Source organism: Populus nigra, chromosome 12 (genome assembly GCF_951802175.1).
Source record: "Populus nigra chromosome 12, ddPopNigr1.1, whole genome shotgun sequence".
Lineage (NCBI taxonomy): Eukaryota > Viridiplantae > Streptophyta > Magnoliopsida > Malpighiales > Salicaceae > Populus > Populus nigra.
In genome coordinates this window covers 1,155,033-1,178,166 of record NC_084863.1, presented here as the reverse complement: position 1 = coordinate 1,178,166, position 23,134 = coordinate 1,155,033, and the positions used below count along the sequence as shown (strand labels likewise).

General features: G+C 33.9%; 4 protein-coding genes across 5 annotated transcripts; 1 reads left to right on the top strand and 3 right to left on the bottom strand.

The window, feature by feature from the left end:
- Positions 1-25: 25 nt before the first annotated feature.
- On the bottom strand, positions 26-1,101 carry LOC133669591 (probable histone H2A.5). The gene is made up of 2 exons (XM_062089790.1): positions 793-1,101; positions 26-462 (listed from the first exon to the last, which is right to left on the bottom strand). Exons 1-2 carry the CDS (start codon positions 997-999, stop codon positions 232-234), a joined length of 438 nt encoding a protein of 145 aa, XP_061945774.1. The 5' UTR covers positions 1,000-1,101; the 3' UTR covers positions 26-231.
- Positions 1,102-5,277: 4,176 nt separating this feature from the next.
- LOC133669249 (agamous-like MADS-box protein AGL80) lies at positions 5,278-5,973 on the top strand. The gene has a single exon (XM_062089311.1). It carries the CDS (start codon positions 5,278-5,280, stop codon positions 5,971-5,973), a length of 696 nt encoding a protein of 231 aa, XP_061945295.1.
- A 6,453-nt stretch (positions 5,974-12,426) lies between these two features.
- Positions 12,427-15,855, bottom strand: LOC133669655 (luminal-binding protein 4-like). Its single transcript, XM_062089877.1, has 7 exons — positions 15,729-15,855; positions 15,055-15,325; positions 14,731-14,942; positions 13,920-14,642; positions 13,653-13,807; positions 13,489-13,571; positions 12,427-13,045 (listed from the first exon to the last, which is right to left on the bottom strand). Exons 1-7 carry the CDS (start codon positions 15,778-15,780, stop codon positions 12,559-12,561), a joined length of 1,983 nt encoding a protein of 660 aa, XP_061945861.1. The 5' UTR covers positions 15,781-15,855; the 3' UTR covers positions 12,427-12,558.
- A 1,286-nt stretch (positions 15,856-17,141) lies between these two features.
- Positions 17,142-21,500, bottom strand: LOC133669388 (formin-like protein 11). 2 transcript variants are annotated; one of them, XM_062089497.1, is made up of 5 exons: positions 19,464-21,500; positions 19,220-19,415; positions 18,953-19,143; positions 18,190-18,425; positions 17,142-18,095 (listed from the first exon to the last, which is right to left on the bottom strand). In XM_062089497.1, the coding sequence occupies exons 1-5, from the start codon at positions 20,962-20,964 to the stop codon at positions 17,367-17,369; spliced, it is 2,853 nt and encodes a 950-aa protein (XP_061945481.1). In that variant the 5' UTR covers positions 20,965-21,500; the 3' UTR covers positions 17,142-17,366. The 2 variants fall into 2 exon arrangements, with proteins under 2 accessions (XP_061945481.1, XP_061945480.1); XM_062089496.1 differs by having other exon boundaries at positions 19,220-21,500.
- Between the last annotated feature and the right edge of the window lie 1,634 nt (positions 21,501-23,134).

Sequence of the window (23,134 nt, the reverse complement as noted above, 5' to 3'; positions counted from 1 at the left end):
GAATTGACCAGTCTTTTTACACAAATTTAGCAGAAAGGTAACAAAACAAGCAGCAGCTTGCTTTCCATTATAGATCGATCAACATGAGAGAGCTACAACCATTTTTTGTGCAAAACATAAGACAACTATTTCCTTAAAACAAAATCTAAACTGCGTATCTAAATTCCTACTACATTGGACGATACCTCCTAGACTTTTTTTACAACAAAATAAAAACAAAGAGCCAATGGCTTAGGCCTTTTTAGGAGATTTGGGCTCGGATCCAGAAGATTTCTCACTGCTTGCACTTTTCTTGGGTAAAAGAACTGGGTTAATGTTAGGCAACACTCCTCCGCTTGCGATTGTAACGCCCTGCAGCAATTTTCCCAGTTCTTCATCGTTTCTTATAGCCAACAAGACGTGTCTTGGGTTTATTCTGTTTTTCTTGTTGTCTCTTGCTGCGTTTCCGGCCAATTCCAACACCTTAAAACACACAGATATAAATCAAATCAGGTTCTAAATAAAAAACAATAGGAAACAAAACAAAAACTAAACAAAAAATCCTAATCCCAGATTAATCGGGGGGGAAAATAAGGGGTTATTTTGTGGATCAAAATTAATTAATTAATAAAAAAAATAGGAGATTAATTTTTTAAAAAATCCCCATAAAAATCCAGATACAAAATTTAAAGAGCAATAGGATATAAACAAAGGGAAAAAAAAAGATCTCAAAATATTTTAACGTTGTAAATTATCAGACATTTTTCTTTTTAAAGAAAAGAAACAAGATGTAAAAGACCACAACTGTTATACCTCAGCAGCGAGATATTCAAGAACAGCAGCCATGTAAATAGGAGCACCAGAACCAACACGTTGAGCGTAACGACCTTTCTTCAAGAACCTAGCGATACGACCCACAGGGAACTGAAGACCAGCTTTAGTTGACTTCGAAACTGACTTCTTTCGTTCTCCTCCTCTCCTTCCTCCTGCACCTTTCGTTGCCTTTGTCGTTGCCTCCATTGTTACACAGATTCAATAACCAAAAGATCTTAAGATTTGTTGAAGGTGATTGCGTTTTTTTAGAGGGAAATGAAAATTCAGAGAGAGCGGGATTTGACAGGTGTGGTGCGGTGGTTATGGTTTTTTATAGCGGTGGGTGACACGTTGGCGATCCGTGTACGATTTGTTTTTTTTTTACATTTGAATGGAGGGCAGGAGTTGTGACAGGTTGGCGATTCTGAGTTTTTGAAATTGGCCAATGAGAGAGGGGAGTTTGTTTTGTGGAGAAAAAATCAATATTTTATTAGCATTACTCTTGTGGTTTCTTAAAGAAAAAAATAATTAAGATATTTTTGAAACAAACCATCTGTAAAAAAAAAAAAGGTTTTTTATATTATTGGTTGAAAAGTAAATCATTTGACTAATAAAAAAATAAAAATAGAATGAGAAAAAAAATCTATTTAATTTCTTATCTGATCTAAATTTAAAATAAATTATATAAAAGTTATATCAACCAATTATGACATTATGGCACGACATATCATTTTAAAAATCTAATAAATATAGTAAAAACAAAATGTTTCTTTATCATGTCGAGTAGGAGCAGCATTGAAAGTTATAGAAAACTACAAGACTAACATTTAAATATTTTAAACTTGCGTTTTGTTTGGCTGAGGACTGATAGGTTTATTATTATTATTATTATTAATATAGAGTGTCTGAGTTAATTTACACACACCTTGATTAATTATCATAGTTTTTAAAATTAACGACCAGGTAAGTCTCTAAAAGTCATTATTATTGGCAATTACAATACTCGAATCTAAAAATATAGAGAGAACAAACATCTTAATCTCAAACTCTTATCACTTGACCATCTACTAGATAATTAGGACTGCCATGTTTAAAATTTATCTTTGTGAGATGCTAAGGTGGTGATCATAACCCTCCAATTTGGTGTTTAATTTAAAGTGTAAAATTACCATGTTTTTTTTTATCCTCTCCTACATTTTTTTAATCTCACCGGTAATTACTTATAATTTCATTATTTTCTATATCTTTCCATTGATGTGTTATACTATATATAATTTTACTAGAGCAACAAAAATTCTTAAAAAAAAATATATTTGAAACATCTTTAAACAATTTTTGCAGCAATTTACCCTTCTTCTTTAACTTCGTGTGAAAAACCACCTATATCATAGTGTTTGGTCATGAAAAAATTGGTTGCATGGTATAACCACAATTATTTTTTAATAGCGTTTCAAGTGCTATTCCAGGATAGTCAAAATGAAGATAGTTAGAATATGTTACTTTATATTTTTAAATAATAAAAAATCAATTTAATATTGTAGTAAAGATATATTTAATTATATGTATTTATCTTTTTTTAACTATATATATATATATATATATATAAAGAAACGCAATTGTAAAGTCACGGTACACTCTAAAATCAACACCGAAAAACCAATTACACCGCAACGCAATGTATGTTGCTTAACTGTAACAGTACCATGCATGCCTTTGATGCGTTTAGATTTCAGAACTGCTAAGGTATCGTGATGAAACATATAATTTGAAGTTACTAGGATAAATCAAACAATTCTATTAATATTTTGAAGATAAACAAGGTCTGTATTGAAAAAATGGGACATGCTATTGTTCACATAATACTAATAATAATAATAAAAAAAACAATAACTCTTCTAGCAATAATATGTTTTATTTATAGGACTCAAAGTCAGAACTTTGTTTAAAAACTACATAAATAATGAACCACTTGAATCAAATACGGTTTGTAGTATCTAAGTCCGCTAAATAAGAACAAGTAAACAGAGAAAATATAAAAATTTATTTCAAAGGGAATAAAACCTATCTAAAAAATTAAAAATTATTATTATTAAATATATAAGAAAATATAATAATCCATATATGTTGATATCCTTATTTAGCTAGTCGTTAATTTCAGGACCCGTGGGAATTAATTGAGGTATGCGCAAACTGATCCGAACACCCCCACGTAAATAAAATAAAATAAAAAACTAATATACATCCACTTAAATACTACATTATGGGAAATTAAAAGATTTGACATTTATAAAAAAATTAAAAAAAATCAAACATTCAATTATCAAAATTATATAAACACACGAACTCAAAATCAGTTTATTTCTTTTAGATATTGATTCATATTTCATCATAATTTTTTTTTTGTAATTTTTACCTCAGATTCAACTTTAACATATTTTATATTTAACAAATTTAGTGGTGTAAACTAAAATGTTTTGCATTTAATTTTTCTACTAAAAAAACCATTTTATTAAAATAATAAATGGTTGTTCAATTTCATAGATTGGTACAAATGAGTTCATAAGATCATCAGACTTGCGAAACCTATGAATTAACCGTGGTGTACTTGTGTGAAATTTCTTTGTGATGGTCTATGCATATCTGAGATTAGTCGGGAGATTAGTCAGGTCTTAGCCTGAATACCTAAAATTAATTAAAAATAAATAAATAGAAGTATTAGATGCATATAATAAAAAGAAGAAAGGTCTCATATTTTTTAAAAAATATAAAATGACCATAAACTACCGTGAAAATTACCGTCCACTCCCAGAAATATCTTTGAGATGTGAGAGGGGTTGATTGAGATTTTCTTAAAATACATCAAAATTGATTAAATAAAAATATTTTTTTAGAAGAAATCGATGATGGACTTAAAACTCAAAAAAAAAAAAAATTGAAATTTACACTCTGAGACATGATTAATATTTTTGGAGTAATATGTTCATCATTACCTTTCCGATAAAAAAAATTTGACTGCTGAGTTTGGTCTAATAACTATGCTATAATTTTAAAAGTAAAAAAAAATAATTGTTCTTCTCATCATGATTTATTTCCTGAACAAGACAAGAACCATTAAAAATTCAAAATTATGCTGTTTCTGATTTTAATGTGGCCTTTGCCACTCCCATCTCCTTGCAATGGCAATCTCCATATTTATTTTTTCAAGTGAACTTGCATGGATGATTGGATTTGCAGACCTGTGCCTTTGTATTCCAAGTATTTGTAAGAATGTCTGAGTGAACCATCATATGAGAACGTACACCATACACTCACTTGATATAATTTTTAACAATCTTTTCTTTATTTCTTTTGATCTTGGAAGAACCCTTTAAGATTTTGGTTCTGGAACACAATGCAGGTAGTGTAAAATGATCTGAGGATGGTGCAGTGACAAGGAGAAAACATGCACATATGATAAAGTGCAAGACGACAGTGAGCAGGGAGAGATATTTGGTTGACTGCACATTAAATTTGGTTGATTGTATTTGCTTAAGTAAGAAAATCATCTAATATTAGATAATCAGAATTATTCATCAACATTGAAGTTATATAATGTCTGTAAAAATGGAATCACATGCATTAAGTTTTCTCATTTTCTTGCTCATGAATGCTCGAGCAATGCATGATCTTCTCAGCAATGCATTTGTTGAACCTGAAATTTATGGTATATTTTTCATAAGATTTTTCTTGAATAGAATATCCCGTTACCTCTTGACAGTAGACTTGTTGAAATGTTTACCTGAATAACACAGAACAAGCATCACTGGGCACTTGACAGAATATAGCATTAGGTTTAGGGTTCTACCAGGAAATGGGACGGAAACAATCGGATTATACCTTATTTGAAAAGGATGAACCGGTGTGTTACGACAATTTTAAATGCTATGTTTAGCATATTTGGATCCTGTTGACTTTGCTGCCAGAAGAAGTAATAGAAATCCATCTGCGGTCAGCCGTTAGCAAAGAATTCAATGCTCAGGGGGTGTCTGGTTGGTGCTTCCCATATAAATCCACGCCATATCTTGAAGGAGGATTTAACAACTCTGTATTCTTACTGTCTTGTAAACATCGGTATCTGGCCTGATCTGGATTGAACTTCTCCCACGGCAACTCCTAATTAGATGATGAATGGTATCAGTGAAATCTAGGACCATAATTGGCTTAATTCTTTTCGTATCAATGGTCATTAATTACTGATAAGAAGTCACATTTTGGATTGTAGACCATAATTTATTACTGATAAGGTGGTGCCAAATCAACGGTTTGGATATGTAAATGTGTGGTGGTGATGGTATAAGATTAGATTTTATGAATCCGGCCTTTTGCGTTAGGTAGAAACATGAAGAGAGCCTAATTCGTCCAGGCCTATGCAGTATATATAGCCTATAGACTGGAACAAAAATACTCACCCATCCTCCAAATTATGTTCTTGCTTTCTTAGCCATCATGACTAGAAAGAAGGTTAAGCTTGCATACATTACTAATGATTCTGCAAGAAAAGCAACCTTCAAGAAAAGGAAGAAGGGTCTAATGAAGAAGGTAAGTGAGCTAAGCACCCTTTGTGGGATTGAAGCTTGTGCGATAATTTGTAGCCCATATGACACTCAACCTGAGGTTTGGCCCTCTCCTCTCGGGGTCCAGCGTGTGCTAAGCCAGTTCCAGAGATTGCCTGAGATGGAACAATGCAAGAAGATGGTGAATCAGGAAAGTTTCCTTAGGCAAAGAATCACAAAAGCCAATGAGCATCTCAAGAAACAGCGAAAGGACAACCGTGAGAAGGAAGTGACGCATGCCATGTTCCAGTGCTTGACTGGGAAGAGCTTGCAAAACCTGAACCTGATGGATTTGAATGATCTGGGATGGATGGTTGACCGAAACTTGAAGGAAATTAGCAAGAGGTCTGACTCACTTAAGAATGTGACCAATTCCCAAATGGCAGCAGGACCTAGTGGAGAGCATCCATCACAGAGGGCAGAAGTGCCGGTTTTTGAGGTGAACAATGATAACATGCATAGGCAGCAGTGGTTCATGGATTTGCTGACCCCACAAGAGCCTCTGGGATTTGGTGGGTCGGATGAGATGATGCTGCCATTCGTGGATAACAACCAAAATCCTCCTTGGTCTAATACCTTTTTCCCTTGAGGTTTGGCTTATTTACGAATCATGGTGTTTTAGCTGGCTGGAGTTGGAGCACAGTATTGCTATAACCCTCCTAGAATCCATTTCGGTATTTTAGCTTGCTGGAGTAGGAACACATATTTCTATACCCCTCCTAGAATCCACTGTACCTAAATAAGTCCTCCTCGGTTAAGCTATATCATGTTCAAGATATTTCGCTTAGTTTGCATTCTCTGATTTTCAAATATTTCATTTTGATGTATCTGATATGTCGATGGGCATCACTGTCTGTTGTTTAATAAAAGCGAATGAGATCTTTGCCAATTGCTTCATTTAAATTCTTCAGTTATTACAGTCATGGTGTCTCTTGTTTGGTCCCGACGCATAATCTTGCAATTTCTCAACAAGATAACACGATTTATGTGTGGACTTCTCCGACGACATTTTCCAAATCAGATTGAAACCATTGCCTTGCTTTTGATGCTTATGGCAATTTAGTATTATAGCGGTTTCTTTTTTCTTGTTTCATTCCATAACACTTATCGTAAAACTGCTTCATTTCCTGAGAAATTCTGGCACTTCTTTTTATTTTTTAACTGTAGATGAAGATTGGAAGAATAATGTTCGAATCACAGTGTCATCTCCAAGAGAAGGTCTAAATTTCATAGACAGAATTGCTCAAATACTACAATCAAGCATAAATGTCTTTGGTGGTCTTGGAGCAAGTGTAAGCAAGTGTGCATGTTCTGGCTATAGACCAAAAGGATATTGCTGGATTAACTGGGGCTGATATAAACTGGAAATGTGCTGATCTGCTTGTTGAATAACATATATCACCTTGCATTAACTGGATGCTTAGCTAATGATCATGGATGATTTGTTATAGACGATGATGATGATTTTAGCCAAGTTTTAGTGTCGAGTCGTTAGCCATTCTGGAGAAGGCTTCCGAATATTTGTTTCTTTCTGCACTACAAAATCGAAGTCTGGTATCTTAATATGTTCGCTAGGTGCATTGGCTTGTTGCAGATCCCTCCTTTTAGCCATTCTGCTATGATTTGAGGCCCTTCATTACCTCAAATAACAAGTAGCTTGTTACTAGTTTGGATGGCAAAACTTTTTATCCCAACATTAGATGTCGATTTATTTATCAGATCATTTTTTGTGTGGAATTGTTCCTCTCTGCTACAAAGTGGGTCTAAATTTACAATCCAAATTCAAACCAATGTTCGAAGCCATAGAAGTTAAGAGATGGACAAGAGCTCAGTATTGAAGTCTGAAAGATATCTTGAAGATTCATCTTGAAGATTCCAAGCCTCGAGAGGCCAAAACAACTTAACAAGAAAGTGGGTTCAGGTCTGGTCCGGAAGATAGTAGTTAGCAGAGTCCTTCAATGAGTAAATCTAATAGATGCTGGAGTATCTTTCTTTGAAAAAAGAGATTGTGATAATCATTGCCCTCGATTAATAAGAAGGTTTATTCCCTTTCTTGATTTTCTAAATTCAAATCTTGGTGTCGACGTCTAGAAACAATTATTAAAAATCTTCCAAGTATTGTCTTTAGAATAGTATGGAGAGAAAGCCAAATTAATACAAAGATACTGTAATACAGGAGATTTATTACAAATAGATATTTTTTATTATCGCGCTTTTATATTTTTTTTTAAAGAATATTTTGGCACCGTTTGGGAACGCGGCTGCGGCCGCGTTCCCAAAAAATTTGAATTTTTTTTTGTTAAAATTTAATATGGTTTGTACGTTTTGGATCGTTTTGATGTGCTGATGTCAAAAATAATTTTTAAAAAATGAAAAAACATCGTTGGCATGCATTTTGGCACGAAAAGTTATTTGAAAAGCACCCGCAACCACACTGCCAAACACACTCTTTATCTAGTTTATTTTTTAATATTGGATATTATTAGGGTTTTGTAGTTTTTTTTATGCAAAGATTTATAATAATTTTTTTTGGTGTAGAGGGTTTTACTAATAAAAAACTCTTTTATTCTTTATTTTCATCTGCGTCAACTGATATTAAATCTCAATAATTTTTTATAGTTATTTTATTTTATTGTTTATTGCATAATAACTATGGCTAAAAAAGTCAAATGATCTTTAGTGATTGTTTTGGTTAGTTATGTGCTATAAAATATCTATAGTTAAAAAAAATTACAGAACATAACTTTAATTGAAGATAGAACTCGAGGACAGGTTCTTTCAACTTAGGTTTACAAAGAAATAGATATTTTTTATTTTTATTTTTCAATTCTTTATTATGATGCTTTTCTAGTTTTTTTTCTATTTAAAAGAAATATTTTTCATAGTTTAAATTTTTTCTATTAAATATTATTAGGATTTTCTAGTTTTCTGTTTTCTATATAAAAAGTTATATTAATCTTTTGACAAGAAGATACATATGATTATTATTATTATTTATACATGCCCCAAAGTATAAACTAGTTTTTATTGTCTCATTAAACTAGTTGCAATCACATTATGAACATCATTCTTTAAGATGGTATGGTTTGCATGATTTTATGAATGTGACATAACATCAATTAAAATCTCATTATGAAAAAAATTTGGATGACGATTAAATTATGTAAATGCGTGATTATCTTGAGAATCTTGAGAATTTCTATTTATATAGTTATGTAATGTCATTGATATAACTGCAATTTGAACTTGTATTTTGTAATGATAAGCAAACATGTTTTATAAAATTATTCATCTCTTTTTCCACACGTCAAATGTAGTTCCATCACATTGTGTATTGATGAGTATGCATGTTTGAATACTTCTTCTCGATTTTTTGGTTATCTTCCACGTCGAAAATCTAGTAATAGATATCTTTCATCTTTATATGGACCTAAAAATTCATATTTATTTTGATATTCAACATCTAACAATAATATTTTTCTACGATAACAAGTAATGCATTTGTAAGAGTTATTACACGAAGAAAGATTATCCATAAAAATAGTAAAAATAACCACTTTAGTTTTCTCATTCAATTATCTTCAAGTGATTTTGAAAAATTTATATGGGGATTGTCAATTATTTCTAGAAAAATAAGTGTTTCATGTTTATATCTGACCAAAATCTTTTAAATAACAAAATTGGCTAAGTACGCGAGACTCATATAATAAAACTATGCTTAGATTTTCTTAAGTTAAATAACAAAAGTATTCATTCTTTAAGTTAAATAAGAAAAAAAATACCTTTAAATAAAAGAAAAAGAAAATATTTTATTTTTTCAAATTACAAGGGGAAAAATACATAAAATAAAATAAAATAAAAACAACAAGATAGGAGCTTAGGCCTGCTAGCCAAGGCCCAATGCGTCTAGGCGTTAACAAAAAAAAAACTTAGGCATGTGGCCAATCAAGCCCAAGCCCAAGAAAACTTAGGCATGTGACCAATCAATCCAATCCAATCATGTGGCCAATCAAGTTCAAGCCCGTATACTTTGATTTATTTTTTTAAAAAGGACCGTGAATGATATTGTCTATAATACTAGATTTTAACAACTAGAGGGTCGTTGAAAAATCTAGTCAGTGATGTTTTATACTCAAAAACTATTTTTTAGGTTTTTTACTTAAAAATACCTAAAAAAACAATTTAAAGACCTAGGTAAATCTATATATTCCTTCAAGCAACTCAAAATTCGATCAAAAAACAAGAAAAAAAATTCAAATATTTTTTTTTTGATAACTGATCCACTTTTTCAAGCAATTTCAAGGTGAAAGAACATAATGAAACTTATCTCGCCTATTGGAACTGTTGACATCAAAATGTATTATTTTAATGGTTAAGATCAATGTTAGCTGAGATTTTTCATCTTTATTACCAAAATTCGACTATTCTTTCTCTTTTTTATCTCAAATTATGAACTAAAAAAATTAAAAAAAAAAGCTTTTGAATCAAGATTAAATTTTAAAAAACTATAGAATCTAAAAATCGATCAGAAAATCAAAGTTAATTTTTTCATATGAATTTTGAGAAAGCCACTTAGTTTCTCAGTTTTTTTTCTCACTTCGTTTCCCTAACTTTCAATCCCGCCCATCATCAACAAGTTAGAAGTTATTGGTCTTCAACTTGGACATAAAAAGATTAAATTCTAAAAAAAAGTTCTATTACCGAAATGAAAAAAAATCACCATGTAAATTCAGTGAAATGTTAGAGGCTACACTGCATTCATGTAGAGTATGAATCCCAGTCCTCAATTCTTCTATTTGATGGGCTGAAGCCTCTGAAGTCTGAACCAGTTTTCCTATGAATGAAATGAAATATTTTCATTATGTTAAAAAAATTAACCAAATCCGCCAAAGATATTATCTGCAATAGATCACATAATATATATTTTTTTATGAGGATCACACAATATCCTCCTTAAGGATATACACAATTAATATTGTAATTATAAAAAAATTAATAACGCAATCTCCAAATTAAGAAATTTTACAATATACTTTCACCATGATGCCATTTTAATTTTCCCATGAAAATGTACCAAAGAAAATATCCTCTAAAAAGGCTTTTTTTTTTCTCAAGGGGACAGTGAAAACACTTATGAGAATATTAAAATATTGCAAATGTAATCTTGAAAAAAATCTTTTAATATAAAAGCCAATTATGTTTCTATAAAAAATAAAATTATTTTGCCCATGTATATAAACTCAGAACATGCACCACATTTTTGAACTAAAGTCTGATTTCCTTAAAACCTGGTCTGGTAATAGAAAAATAATGGGTCTAAGTTGTCTATGAACTAATCACATCCTCCAAATTTGGAATAGGTTGTTGTTCATGCCATTTCAGAAAGTGATCATTCCTCGGATCATTCCTTTGGCAAGGTAAGATTTTAAGACATGAAACACTTTTACATCTTTATTTTGTCAGAATGGATAGATTTGCTTGCCATGTTGATGCTTTCAAATTAATACGTTGATTCAACTACTCTTAACAATGATGTTTTTCTTTCTTCCTTTTTGTTATAATTGTTTTGGTACTTTAGTTATAGGACCTAACTCCAAAATCAACCCATAAGTTATTATTATTATTAATGTGAGTGTTTGGATTAGTTTATGCGCGTCTCGTTTAATCCCATGAGCTTTAAAATTAACAATCATGTAAACTTTCAGTGACTCTAAGGTTTGTGGGACTCAAACTCGTGATTTCTAGAGAGTAAACCTAGAACCTAATCAACTGAGTTAAGCCACTCAGAAAATTTTTGATGAGATATTATGTGGTCAGTAGTTCAATTAAAGTTAGTGATGAGTTAAAATAATATTATTTTAATAAAAAAATTAATTAGAAGTAAAACATGATCTGAGCCAAACTCTAAATTGGTTACCAAAGTTTTTTTTTTTTTTTGACATGCACTATATTTTCAGCAACAATCATCCTTTGACCTGCAAGCCAGTCGCAAGCTTTTCCTTTTATTTTCTTGCATTTCTTCTATGGATATTGCAAGTTCTTGATCAAAAATACATGACACCACCCAATTTGCTTTTGTTAATTTATCTTAATCCATCCAAATACAACGTTAAAAAAAACATATTTAATATCTTTCCTTGTAATTTCCTTTATAAATTTGTATCTGGCCAAAATAAAATTATTTCCTTACGGTGTTTTCCTTCTTATTTTTATATTTCCATAACTGTTACACATCCCCCATCCATGTCTAAATGTTTTTCTCAATGTAGTGATCGAGCATTTTCCATTCCTGTTAAATCTCTTCTCCATTTCTCTTCAATATTGTATAAACTCCATGCAATTCCCTCTTTTCATTCGCACATATTCCTCAATAAACTTTCCTTGACAATATATATTTGAGTAAAAGAAAGCAAATTATAGCATCAAAGGTCGAGAAATGCTGTGACTGTTTCTGGTGGATGGTGTGCTTACTTCTCTGTTAATAATGCTGCTATTTGTCTTGCTGCCATAATCTTCTTCACATATGCAGGCGCACATCACTACGTCCACTTTTGATATATTTTTTTTCTTTTTTTTAGGCCTCATGCGATAAGATGCACGAGACTTGAAGAGGTTAGGAGAGGAAGTAGAACACTTGAAAAAATTGCTGTTGAGATGGACATCACAAACGCATCCGAAGAGGTTGTTGATGTTCCTCTCAAGGAAGAGGGGCGATAAGAAGCTGGAAAATTCTGAGAGAGTGGAGGGCCCTGCATACAACAACCGATCGTTACTTCTTTCTTCGATGAGGGATTTATCATCAATGTGTAGACCTTAAAAGGTTGCCTCGGTTGAAGAAACAAAGTCATGGTGGCTTGTAAAAGCATTTGACATTTTCATCCTTGGATATGGTGACGGACTCCATGAAATTAGGCAAAATTGCACATGTATTTGAGTGCGTTTTAAAAATACATTTGATTTTAAAAGATATCAAATTAATAATGTCTTTTAATAATTTTGATTTTTAATAATTTTGATGTTTAGATATCAAAAATAAAATAAAAAACATTATGGTCTTCGAACATCAATCTCTTCATTAGCAACAAAGGCTAACTAACACCAAATTGTTTTCATAGATGGTGGGAAGAGGAGGTATGGATGTGTTTTATAAACCTGCTGCAAACTTTGAAGCGGTTTACAATTCATCATTTGGTTCCTCGTATTCAGAATCAGCTGAACTTCCACTCTTTTCATAAACTTGTTTTATGACAGGATCACAAACTTCTTCCACCTCCTTCAACTTCTCTTCATAATCATCTTTCTCTGCATTTTGGTTATCGTCCAACCATTCAAGTGCTTCCTTCAATGCAGTTTCGATCCTCTCCTTATCATCCGAATCGATCTTATCAGCAAGCTTGTCTTTATCATTGATTGTACTTCTCATGTTGTAGATGTAAGTCTCCAATTTGTTCCTAGCATCAATCTTCTCCCTAACCTTCTTATCCTCCTCAGCCATTTCCTCAGCCTCCTTCACCATCCTATCAATCTCTTCTTGGCTTAGACGCCCTTTATCGTTGGTGATGGTTATAGATTGAGACTTCTTTGCTGCTTTGTCCTCAGCTTTCACATGCAGAATACCATTGGCATCAACCTCAAATGTGACCTCAATCTGGGGCACTCCCCTGCAAAAATATTATAATCAGCAATGAGAGTTGCACACCCTACTTCTCTACATTAAACTGTATCAAACTATAAGTCAGTCTATTAAAGAACCATCTCAACTCAATAACTTAAGCTTTTAGGTAAGGTTCTAGAATATGATTTATATTATTCTTTAACACACCCCCTCAAGTGAAAGCCCTTTGGACTTGAAACTTGCACAGGTCCACTTTACCTTGTGCTTAATTTTTATCAAATAAATAGGGGTGATGAGACTCGAACTCGTGACCGTTTGGTTATCAAGGCTCTGATACCATGTCAAAGAACCATCTCAACCCAATAGCTTAAGCTTTTAAGTAAAGTTCTAGAATATGATTTATATTATTCTTTAACATAGTCGTGGGTCGTCAGATTCCAAAATCCCAAAATGTTCATGGCATTCCTCTTGTTTACAATGACAGCTTACCTTGGAGCTGGAGGAATGCCGGATAGATCAAATCTTCCAAGCTCACGGCAATCCTTTGTTAAGCTTCTTTCACCTTCATAAACCTGAAATTTCAAGAACGAATAAGCCCGACGACGTATACACAAGTACAGATAATGATCAGTAGCATTAGGTATTTCACATACCTTAATAGACACTGTGGTTTGCTGGTCTTGGTAGGTGGTGAAGATTTGGGACTTCTTAGTCGGTATAACAGTGTTCCTTGGGATCAATTTTGTCATTACGCCCCCAACTGTCTCAATACCGAGGCTCAGAGGAGTAACATCAAGTAGAAGAAGGCCTGGAACAAATAAAAAGAATCCTATTAGGCATTTCCGGAACATAAATAGCTTCTTTATCTGATAGTATCACATCCAAACAGAAGCACAGAAAAATATGAGCTAAGTAGCAACCTTTGGTTTCCTCTCCGCCTTCGCCACTAAGAATTCCACCTTGAACAGCAGCACCATAGGCAACAGCCTCATCTGGATTCACGCCCTTGTTAGGTTCCTTCCCATCAAAATATTCTTTCAACATTTCTTGCACTTTGGGAATTCTGGTACTTCCACCAACAAGCACAATCTCCTTGATATCAGCCTTCTTTAATCCCGCATCATCCATAGCCTTCTTCACTATCCCCAGTGTCTTCTTAAATAAGTCCATGTTCAACTCTTCGAATCTTGCCCTTGTTATTGGCTCTGAGAAATCAATGCCATCAATGAGTGATTCAATCTCTACTCGAACTTGGTGTTGACTACTCAACGCCCTCTTAGCTCTCTCACATTCCCTTCGAAGCTTCCCAAGAGCCTTCTTATCTTTACTTATGTCTTTGTTGTACTTCTTCTTGACCAACTTGATGAAATAGTCCATCAATCTCTGATCAAAGTCCTCTCCTCCCAAGTGGGTGTCTCCACTAGTAGAAAGAACCTCAAAAACACCATTATCAATAGTCAAGATGCTAACATCAAATGTACCACCACCAAGATCATAAACCAAAATGTTCATATCTCCTCCTTTCTTGTCCAAGCCATAGGCAATAGCTGCAGCTGTTGGCTCATTGATTATCCGAGGCACATTTAGCCCGGCAATGATGCCTGCATCCTTCGTCGCTTGCCTTTGAGCATCATTGAAGTAAGCTACAACAAAGAACAAAAGGAAACTCCGTCAGACAATATTCAAACATAAAATCTGAATAAGAACCAAAGAAAAAGGTTTGAAATGTACCAGGAACAGTGACAACTGCGTTTTTAATCTTCTTCCCCAAGTAAGACTCGGCTGTTTCTTTCATCTTTCCCAATATCATAGCACTGATTTCCTCGGGGCTAAACACCTTAGTCTCTCCTTTCACCTTCACCTGTATATAAGACTTGCCATCCTTGTTCACAACCTTATAAGGTAAGAACTTTATATCTCTTTGAACTTCTGGATCATCAAACCTACACCAAACAATACGAAATGAGCACCAACCGAGTTCAATTCACTACCGCAATTACAAAATATATTCAAATTACGACAATGCGAAAGACTTTAAAAGTGGCTTCTTCTTACTTTCTTCCAATGAGACGCTTAACACCAAATATTGTGCGTTCAGGATTCATAGGAGCCTGATTCTTTGCAGCCTCTCCAATCAAACGCTCGGTATCGGTGAAGGCCACCCATGAAGGAGTTACTCTATTACCTTGATCATTGGCTATAATCTCTACGTGGCCGTCCCGAGAGACAGCCACGCAAGAGTAAGTAGTCCCAAGATCAATGCCAATCACAGTCCCTAGCTTTGGTCCATCATCTGCTGCCACTACTAATCCTAGAAAGTAGTATTCTTCAAAAGAAGCAAAAAATGGAACCTTTTAAGACAAATTGCAAAGATGAAAGATTGTGTTGAAGTGAATTAAGAACACTTAATATACTTTCTATCTTACTTTTCAATTCTATAGAAGCAATAGAAATGAAAGCACACATAATATTTCTCACATTTTCTTGCATTTTCTATCTTTGAAACAACTCATATTATTATTCCCTCAAAACCCTGTTTGGTTTCCATGAAAATAATACCCCAACAAAGAAACTACAATGATCAAGTACGTAAACTATCAAATTTTGTTGATTTATCAACCTTCTAAGCTAATTTCTCATCAGCAAAAACTGAGCACTAACCATAAAACCCAACAAGCTTATAACCAAAAACAAATTTCAAAAACATTTCCTTTAACATTTCTACTTACCTGAAACAAAGAGAAACAAAAAGGCAAAAGCTGCTTTATGCTTGACCCTCATCGTTCTTGCTTTTATTACAGTGAAAATCTATATAAAAAAAAAAAAACAGAACAAGCTTTCTCTGTTTTCTTGAAGTGAAGCTCTAGAGGCACTTCGAAGCTGGTTATTATTTATAAGGGGTTAAAGTAACGGTGGCTGTATAGTTTGATAGTGTTCAACCCAATAGAAATGATCCACGTAAGTCCTTTCTTTTTGTTGATTGTGCCCTTCAAGCTCTAGCACGTTATCGGTCCAATAGAAACCTTACATGTGGATATTCGCGGGTTCCGTCTTGAAGGTTCTTGATTTTTGAAGAGAGTTGTGGCGGGTTTAGCTGTTTTAGGAGTATTTATATATATAAAAAAAAGGGGCTATTTTCTTTTAAAAAACGATGTCTTTATTGATTTTATCCTGAATTTCCATCAGTATTATTAAGTCAGTCCAGATAATTCAATCTAAAATCTAATCGATTTGTATCCTATCTCAAGCTTGATTTTAAAACAAATTAATCTCAAGTTAACTTTCATCCATCTTCTACATATTAAAATTTCAAAAAGTTTGACTTATGACTCAAGCTTTTTATAATTAAAATATTAAATTTATCAGGTATGAGACTAAATTAAATTAAAAAATACAGTACAAATATATTTCATGGTTCTTACTTTAATACTCTTCTAACTAATGATATTTTAAGTAATTTTTATATTATTTTTAAAAAATATCATTTGGATGAAAGATATTTGAAGTAAATTATATAGAAAAAAAAAATTAAAGGCTAAATATAAATACTAGGAAGTTCTCTAAAAAAACAATTCAAATTCATCAAGGAAGCAAATGATCAAAGTCATTTTCTTTATCAAATAAAATCAAGAAAAAAATTATCAAACTTTTTTTTTTATCAAATCAAATCAAATTAAAATCTTACATGATTAAAAGCTTTTGAATTCATATAAAAAATTCTTCACTCTTTGTTTTCATCAAATCAAATCAAGTGAATATCTCATATAATTAAATTTTTCAGCTCGTGTAAATATTTTTTTGTTCAAAGTAAAATTTAAATTTAACTGCTAATTAAAAAATTCATGTATGTGAAGAACACTTTAAGAGAGTTTTTAATTTTTTTTATAATTAAATTTATTATTATAATTTTTATATTATTTTTAGTATATTTTTAATATGTGAATTCTTGTATGTACACACCTGGCGAAAACTCATTTTCTTTTTTTAGTTATTCTTTTTTAAATGAACTTTTATATCAAATGGGAAATTTCGAGAAAAATTGTATAATTTATGTGGCTGATTTAGGGTTTTCTTGCTTCTTTTATGTCTTAACAATTGTTTAGCACTTAGCATTTTATCTGAAAATCTGATCTGACTTGGGATGATTAATACATTGACTGTCATTGCAAATCCTTTTATGCAATCAATTCAGTCTAACTTAGCTCACTTAACAAAGCCTTGATCCCACAGCTACTTGGGATTACAAGGCCAATCAAACTAAACAAGCCAAAACCCTAGATGAAATTCACAAAAAAATAAGGCTACATTCAAGTTGGTGATTGGATGATAATCCTATAAAGTATAAACACACAATGCAATTGTCCAATCTACCTAAATGGAGCAAGAGGGTTTGGAATGCTAGGGACTTTGAGGCTCCTAAGTTCTTTACAGACATGATCTAGCATTCCCAGAAAGTCTCTTACAATCACGAAAATACGAAGTGGGTTGACTTCATCTTTGCTTACGTTTCCATGGAAGTATTCAGTAATTTCCCTAACGTGCAATAGGACTCTATCTTCGTCTTCGCGCAACTCTTTTAGATTCCTTGCTGCATAATTTAGGAAGGTTTTCATTGTGTGCACAAAGTTTATGCTCTTTTTGTCGGTTGATAAGTCTTTGTTTACTAGATGTTGTAATTTATCAATCCCATCTGAGAGGTTTGAGACTGAACTTGCAAGAACATCTAAGTCAATTGTAGCTGTTTTCTTGACATTGTAGAGTTCTGTGCTTAGACCTGAAACAAGGTCTAGTCCCATTCTTCTGTAATCTTCTTCCCTTTCTTCGACGGTTTTGGTTTTGTTTTTCTGATTGATCATCCCCATAATGCTATCTGATACTCGAATCCCTTCTGACCGGATTATTTCTTGGACAACGAAATGGAGTAAGGTAGTCTTACCATCTGTTCCTTTTACATCAGAAAGTTTAAGGAGTGCATCGAGCTTGAATGCTTTAGCACCTCCTCTGATTGTTCCCACATTCATTCGGTTTCCTGTTTTGAGCACTGCTTCAAGCAACTTTAGGAAGAGTCTGCTTGACCTGAGTTCTTTGCAAGCCTCCTGGCATCAAATAAGAATTAGAAAGAAAGGTATAAGTTGTGTTGAAATATTGTTTCGATGAAAAGTTGCTCTGTTGTATGGTTTTGATGGTTACCTCTAGCATTGAAAAAGAGTTTCTCAGATGAACCACCTCATCTTCAAAAGTTTCTCTATAAAGCATTGCTTCAACTCGTTCAAAGGCAAACGGTATGCTAAGAACTACTCGAACAAACTTCTCTGCAGACCCCAACTCATTGATGTCTCCTTTATAACCGAATAGCTTAGCCTCTTCTTCCTTAGTAGGCACCATCTTCGCCAGTGCCTCGAGTTGCTGTAAACACAAGCCATTCCCTGATGTCCACAGTATTAGTTGGTTGTTATAGCATGCATGCGCTGTATATAATATTTGTGCATAGCACTCATTTCTAATGTTAAGTATCAAAAGAATTTAGTTAAAGTGTCCTTGGACAAAAGGGATGGATGCAGAAGGGAATAGAAACGTGAATGGTTGGAGTGATGGAGATAAAGACATGAATTAAATGGACAATTTTGGAGTAAATTTCAGTCATTTTAAAATAGAAAAGACAGGGAAATATATTTCCTTGGTCGCATTGTTTTTGTCTCTTCTATCTCGAGATGTTAGTTTATTTATAACGTAAGACATCTATCAAGATTTCATTTGCAGGAGGAGATGAATTCTCTTTATTGAAATTTCTAACTTTGATTCTAAGAGGATGTACTGTCTGCATTTGCAATCTTTAAAATTCTGTTCAGCTTTGCTGTTCAAAATTATTCAAGGATGAGACATTTTGGGGTCTTGACCATAACCTCCTAGGAATTAGTGCTTCACATAAATGTTCAATTTTACAAAAACGTACCTCTCATTAGTGCTTCACATACTTGCTCAGCAGTTGCATTTATGGCTTTCGAGAGGATAGTGATATTCTGCAGCCTCTTTGGCTCAAGTACATGCTTGCTTGGTGAAGGAGTTTTGCTCTTCGCTTCGTCATTCTTCGTTGTGCTTTGTAAATTGTATCCAAAAAGCGATTCGATCATCTCTTCGTCTAATCTGTTAAGAAACCTCATGTTAATAACTCCTAGTAGAAAATTGGAACTATATAGTAAATACGAACACAAAAACTTACTCAAATGAGCTTGATCTTATCTTGTCCCACACCATGCTTTGGTCTGGTGCTGCTCTAACTTTGTCCCAATGAAGTGGCTTCAATTTTGCCAGTGGTACTCCATCTTTTCCTAATGGTGTATATTGAGGAAGTTGAGATGGTGGAGGAGGTGGGCCACTATTTCCTTTCAGAAATGGAGGTGGACATGGTGGAGGAGGTGGGCCACTATTTCCTTTCAGAAATGGAGGTGGACATGGTGGAGGAGGTGGGCCTTTGGCAGAGCCATTATTTCCTTTTAGAAATGGAGGTGGGCATGGGGGAGGAGGAATACTCGACAGCGCTCGTAAAGGTTTGGGAGACCTTTGAGGTGAAGGCGGTAAGTCATTTCGAGGTGTTTGGTTTGATCCTGAAGAAGCATCTGACTTCCTAGGAGGTGATAAATTTGGTAATGAAGAAGAACTTGAAGCTTCAGATGCAATTCTGCTTGATCGCGAAGGTGTGCGTGAAGAAGGTATGCACACTCTTGGTGCCAGAGCAGGTGGCGGTGGCGGGGGTGGGGGGGCTGTGAAATTCTTATCCTGAACTTGTGTTGCTTCTAGAATGTCTAAATTTGTAGGCGGTGGTGAAGGAGATGGTATTATCTGTGGCACATTTGAGGGGGGAATTTCTGAAATATCACCAAGACTACCAGCCGAAGCATTAGAAAGCCGAACATTAGATGAATGTGAATCAACAAAAGAGTGAAAAGACTCATCATCTGATGAATGGCATTCAGTGGGAATAATTTTATCCCCAGATGAAGAGTTACCGCCATCAGATTCATATTTTACCGATTCCCCATCACCATGAACAGACGTGATCTCCCTTGTGGAAGAACTACTAGCATTGTCAGAATCTGACTTTATTATCAATTCTTGCTTTGATTCCTGCCTCTCATGCATTGAAGACTTTGGAGTGCTATGATTTGATAATGTGTTTACAGTTTCAGGAGTTTGCTTAAGATAAGTAGTTTGTTGCTCCAAATCCTTTTCTAATGAATTAAGATACAAGAGATCAAGGGCAGGATTTAAGCTCACCTTGCTTGCCGACTTTTGAGAACTAACAAACTTTGATTTACCTCTGGTTCTTCCTTTTTTCCTGTGCACCGACATTATTCTTGCAGATTTTTTCCTATGCTCCCTGAATTTTCCAGAGAACCAAATGAGCCCAAGAGCACAAACCAAGAAGGCAGCTCCTGCAGACACTAGAACTGCTACAAGAATTCTTTTAAGTTGACTTTTATCTTTGTGCTCTTTCTGAATCTTGTGTGGTGGTGGGGCTAGATGTTTGTGATGCAGAGGAGAATAAGAATGTACATGAATTGGCAACCTTGGAGGAGCAGGAGCAGGAGCAGGAGCAGGAGCAAAAGCAGGAGGCTCAGCTTCCATGGTGGCTGATGTAGAAGGTGCTCGTGACACAAACTCAGTTGATGAGCTTCTTGTTTTGGAACTCTTTAGTCCAAGTAAAGCTCTAAACTTCTGAGCTATCAGTGTTTCTTTTTCTTCATTCTCATCTTCTCCAGAGACTTTTTCAATCTGCTTCTCATTATTAACATCTCCAGTACTTTCCTTTATGAAATTCACCTTTGGTAGGCCAGGAGCTTGGAAGTACCCTTCTGCATCCACTGAAGCATCATCGGAAATAAAAACGTGGGCACTTTGTAATAATATGAGCATGAATATAGTGATGATGAAGATCATGTGGAGAATCTGAGGAGCACAACCCATGTTCCTCAACCAGAAATCATAAAAGCATAAATTCTCAGCTTCTGCTTATAAATCTAGTACATTCTTTTCTTATATTCTTTTATTTTATTGAAAAAACATTTATTTTTGGGTGGTGTAGGTGCTGTAACAGTGAAGAAGATGCAATGCAGCAATGCAGTGTCTTTAATGCTACTCCAAGGAACCCCTGAGCCTTGGCAGTTGTGGTTGTAATGGGCCTTCTTTACTTCTCCCTTCAAAGATTCTTATCTCTGCTCACCTCAATAAATTCCCTGAAAACTTCGTTAAATGTGTGTTACACTTTGTCTTTAGGGCACTGTCATCAATCCTCAATTCTTAATTTGTTTTCCCATTCTCATGTTTAACTTTCTTTTTATTCTCTTTGTTACAGAAAAGCTGACCGTCTGAAATATGTTTTTTGTCCCTGTTCTTCATCAAATCATGACACTTCATCATTTCCTCAGTCTAAAAGTTCTACTAAAACCTTTAGCATCTGAAGTTTAGCCATGAGGTTTTGCAGTTGAGCAGAGCTTTTTAGTTGCTAAAAGCCTCAAAATCAGACCATGAAAAAGTTTCCTAGGTGGGTCCCTGTTTGCAGTTGGAATTGGCTAACCTTCCAAGAGGGTGCTGGTGCAAGTTTTCTCCTCCAACCCCTCATAATTGATGGAAGAGAGAGGGGAGGGGATAGAGCTGTGTGGCCCATTACTTTCTTGTGTGAGTGCGTGAGCTTTTCTTCGAGAGGCTAAAAAACATCATCTTAGGTTGTACAATCTCTTAATGTTGAATTATGGGATGCTAAAAGGGTTGCTGCCATCAAGCAGGAGTCCCTTTCCCACACTTTCCAATGGCTCTACTAGCAGGTAGGTTATTGCTGCTGCTCTCAGGCTCACGATGTGGTGCCATGGTTTGGTAGGACAGAAGCTGATTTCTAAGATATCTTTAGGTTATTAGCTTCCAGTTGTCTGTCTCTGACCTAACCACAGAAGAGAGAGGGAGAGGTCCAGCACCAACTACAAGTGTGTTTGACAGTGTGGTTGCGGGTGCTTTTCAAATAACTTTTCGTGCCAAAATGCATGCCAACGATGTTTTTTCATTTTTTAAAAATTATTTTTGACATCAGCACATCAAAACGATCCAAAACGTACAAACCATATTAAATTTTAACAAAAAAAAAAAACAAAAAATTTTTAAATTTTTTGGGAACGCGGCCGCAGCCGCGTTCCCAAACGGTCAAGCATCGTCAGCATGTAATAGCAGCAACTGGCTTGGAAGTCTTAAGCTGGGTGTCACTTGAACCAATATGCCATCCACCATGAGGGATCGATCTCTTTGTGAAATCATTTGAAAATTAGGGTTAATAAAGGCTTTTTAGCCCAGATAAGGCAGAAATCAAGTTTCTTGTTTCTACTCTAGAAAAGGGGTACCAGACTGTTTTGTTAGCCACTAAACCATACATGAAATAAACAAAGTGTCGAGCCACCCCCCAAAAAGCAGATGAAAACAAACCGGCCTGGCTACATAACAAAAAGTCGTAAAGAACAATCCTTTTCATTCATAATTTAAGGGCATTTGGGTTTAGAGTAAAAGTTGTTTTTTAAAATAATTTTTTTGAATGAAAATATATTAAAATTAAAAAATATAATTTTTTTTATTTTTAATATTAACACCTTAAAAAACACTATAAAAATAATTAATTTAATATTTTTTTTAAATTAAAAATATTTTTAAAAAGCTATTGAAATATAAGTAGAAGTTATGTCAAATATCCCTTTTTAAAATCATTATCATTGCATTTACATCGAACATAAAACGACATGAATATATTTTTTATAGAGGATATTTTTTATTCAATCACTTTTATCCTTTTTCTGTCTCTGAAATAATAATTGAACGTGAGTAGCAGATAATAATTAATCTTTCCTCCAAGTCAATTAAGGGATGTGTTTCATTTTAACAACTATTTTGGATTCTGGCTTCAACTAATCAAGCCAAACAAAATCTTTTTATTTTTTTTTTATTTTTTTTTAGGAAAGACTTCTGCAGCAATGCTTCCCTAAATCAAGAAGCATGGATGACATTGTTGGACATTAGCCAAATACACAAAAAAGACAAAGGCTTTTAATGTCGCTGATGAAATCATTATTTTATTTTATTTTCAACCAAATTCATGAAA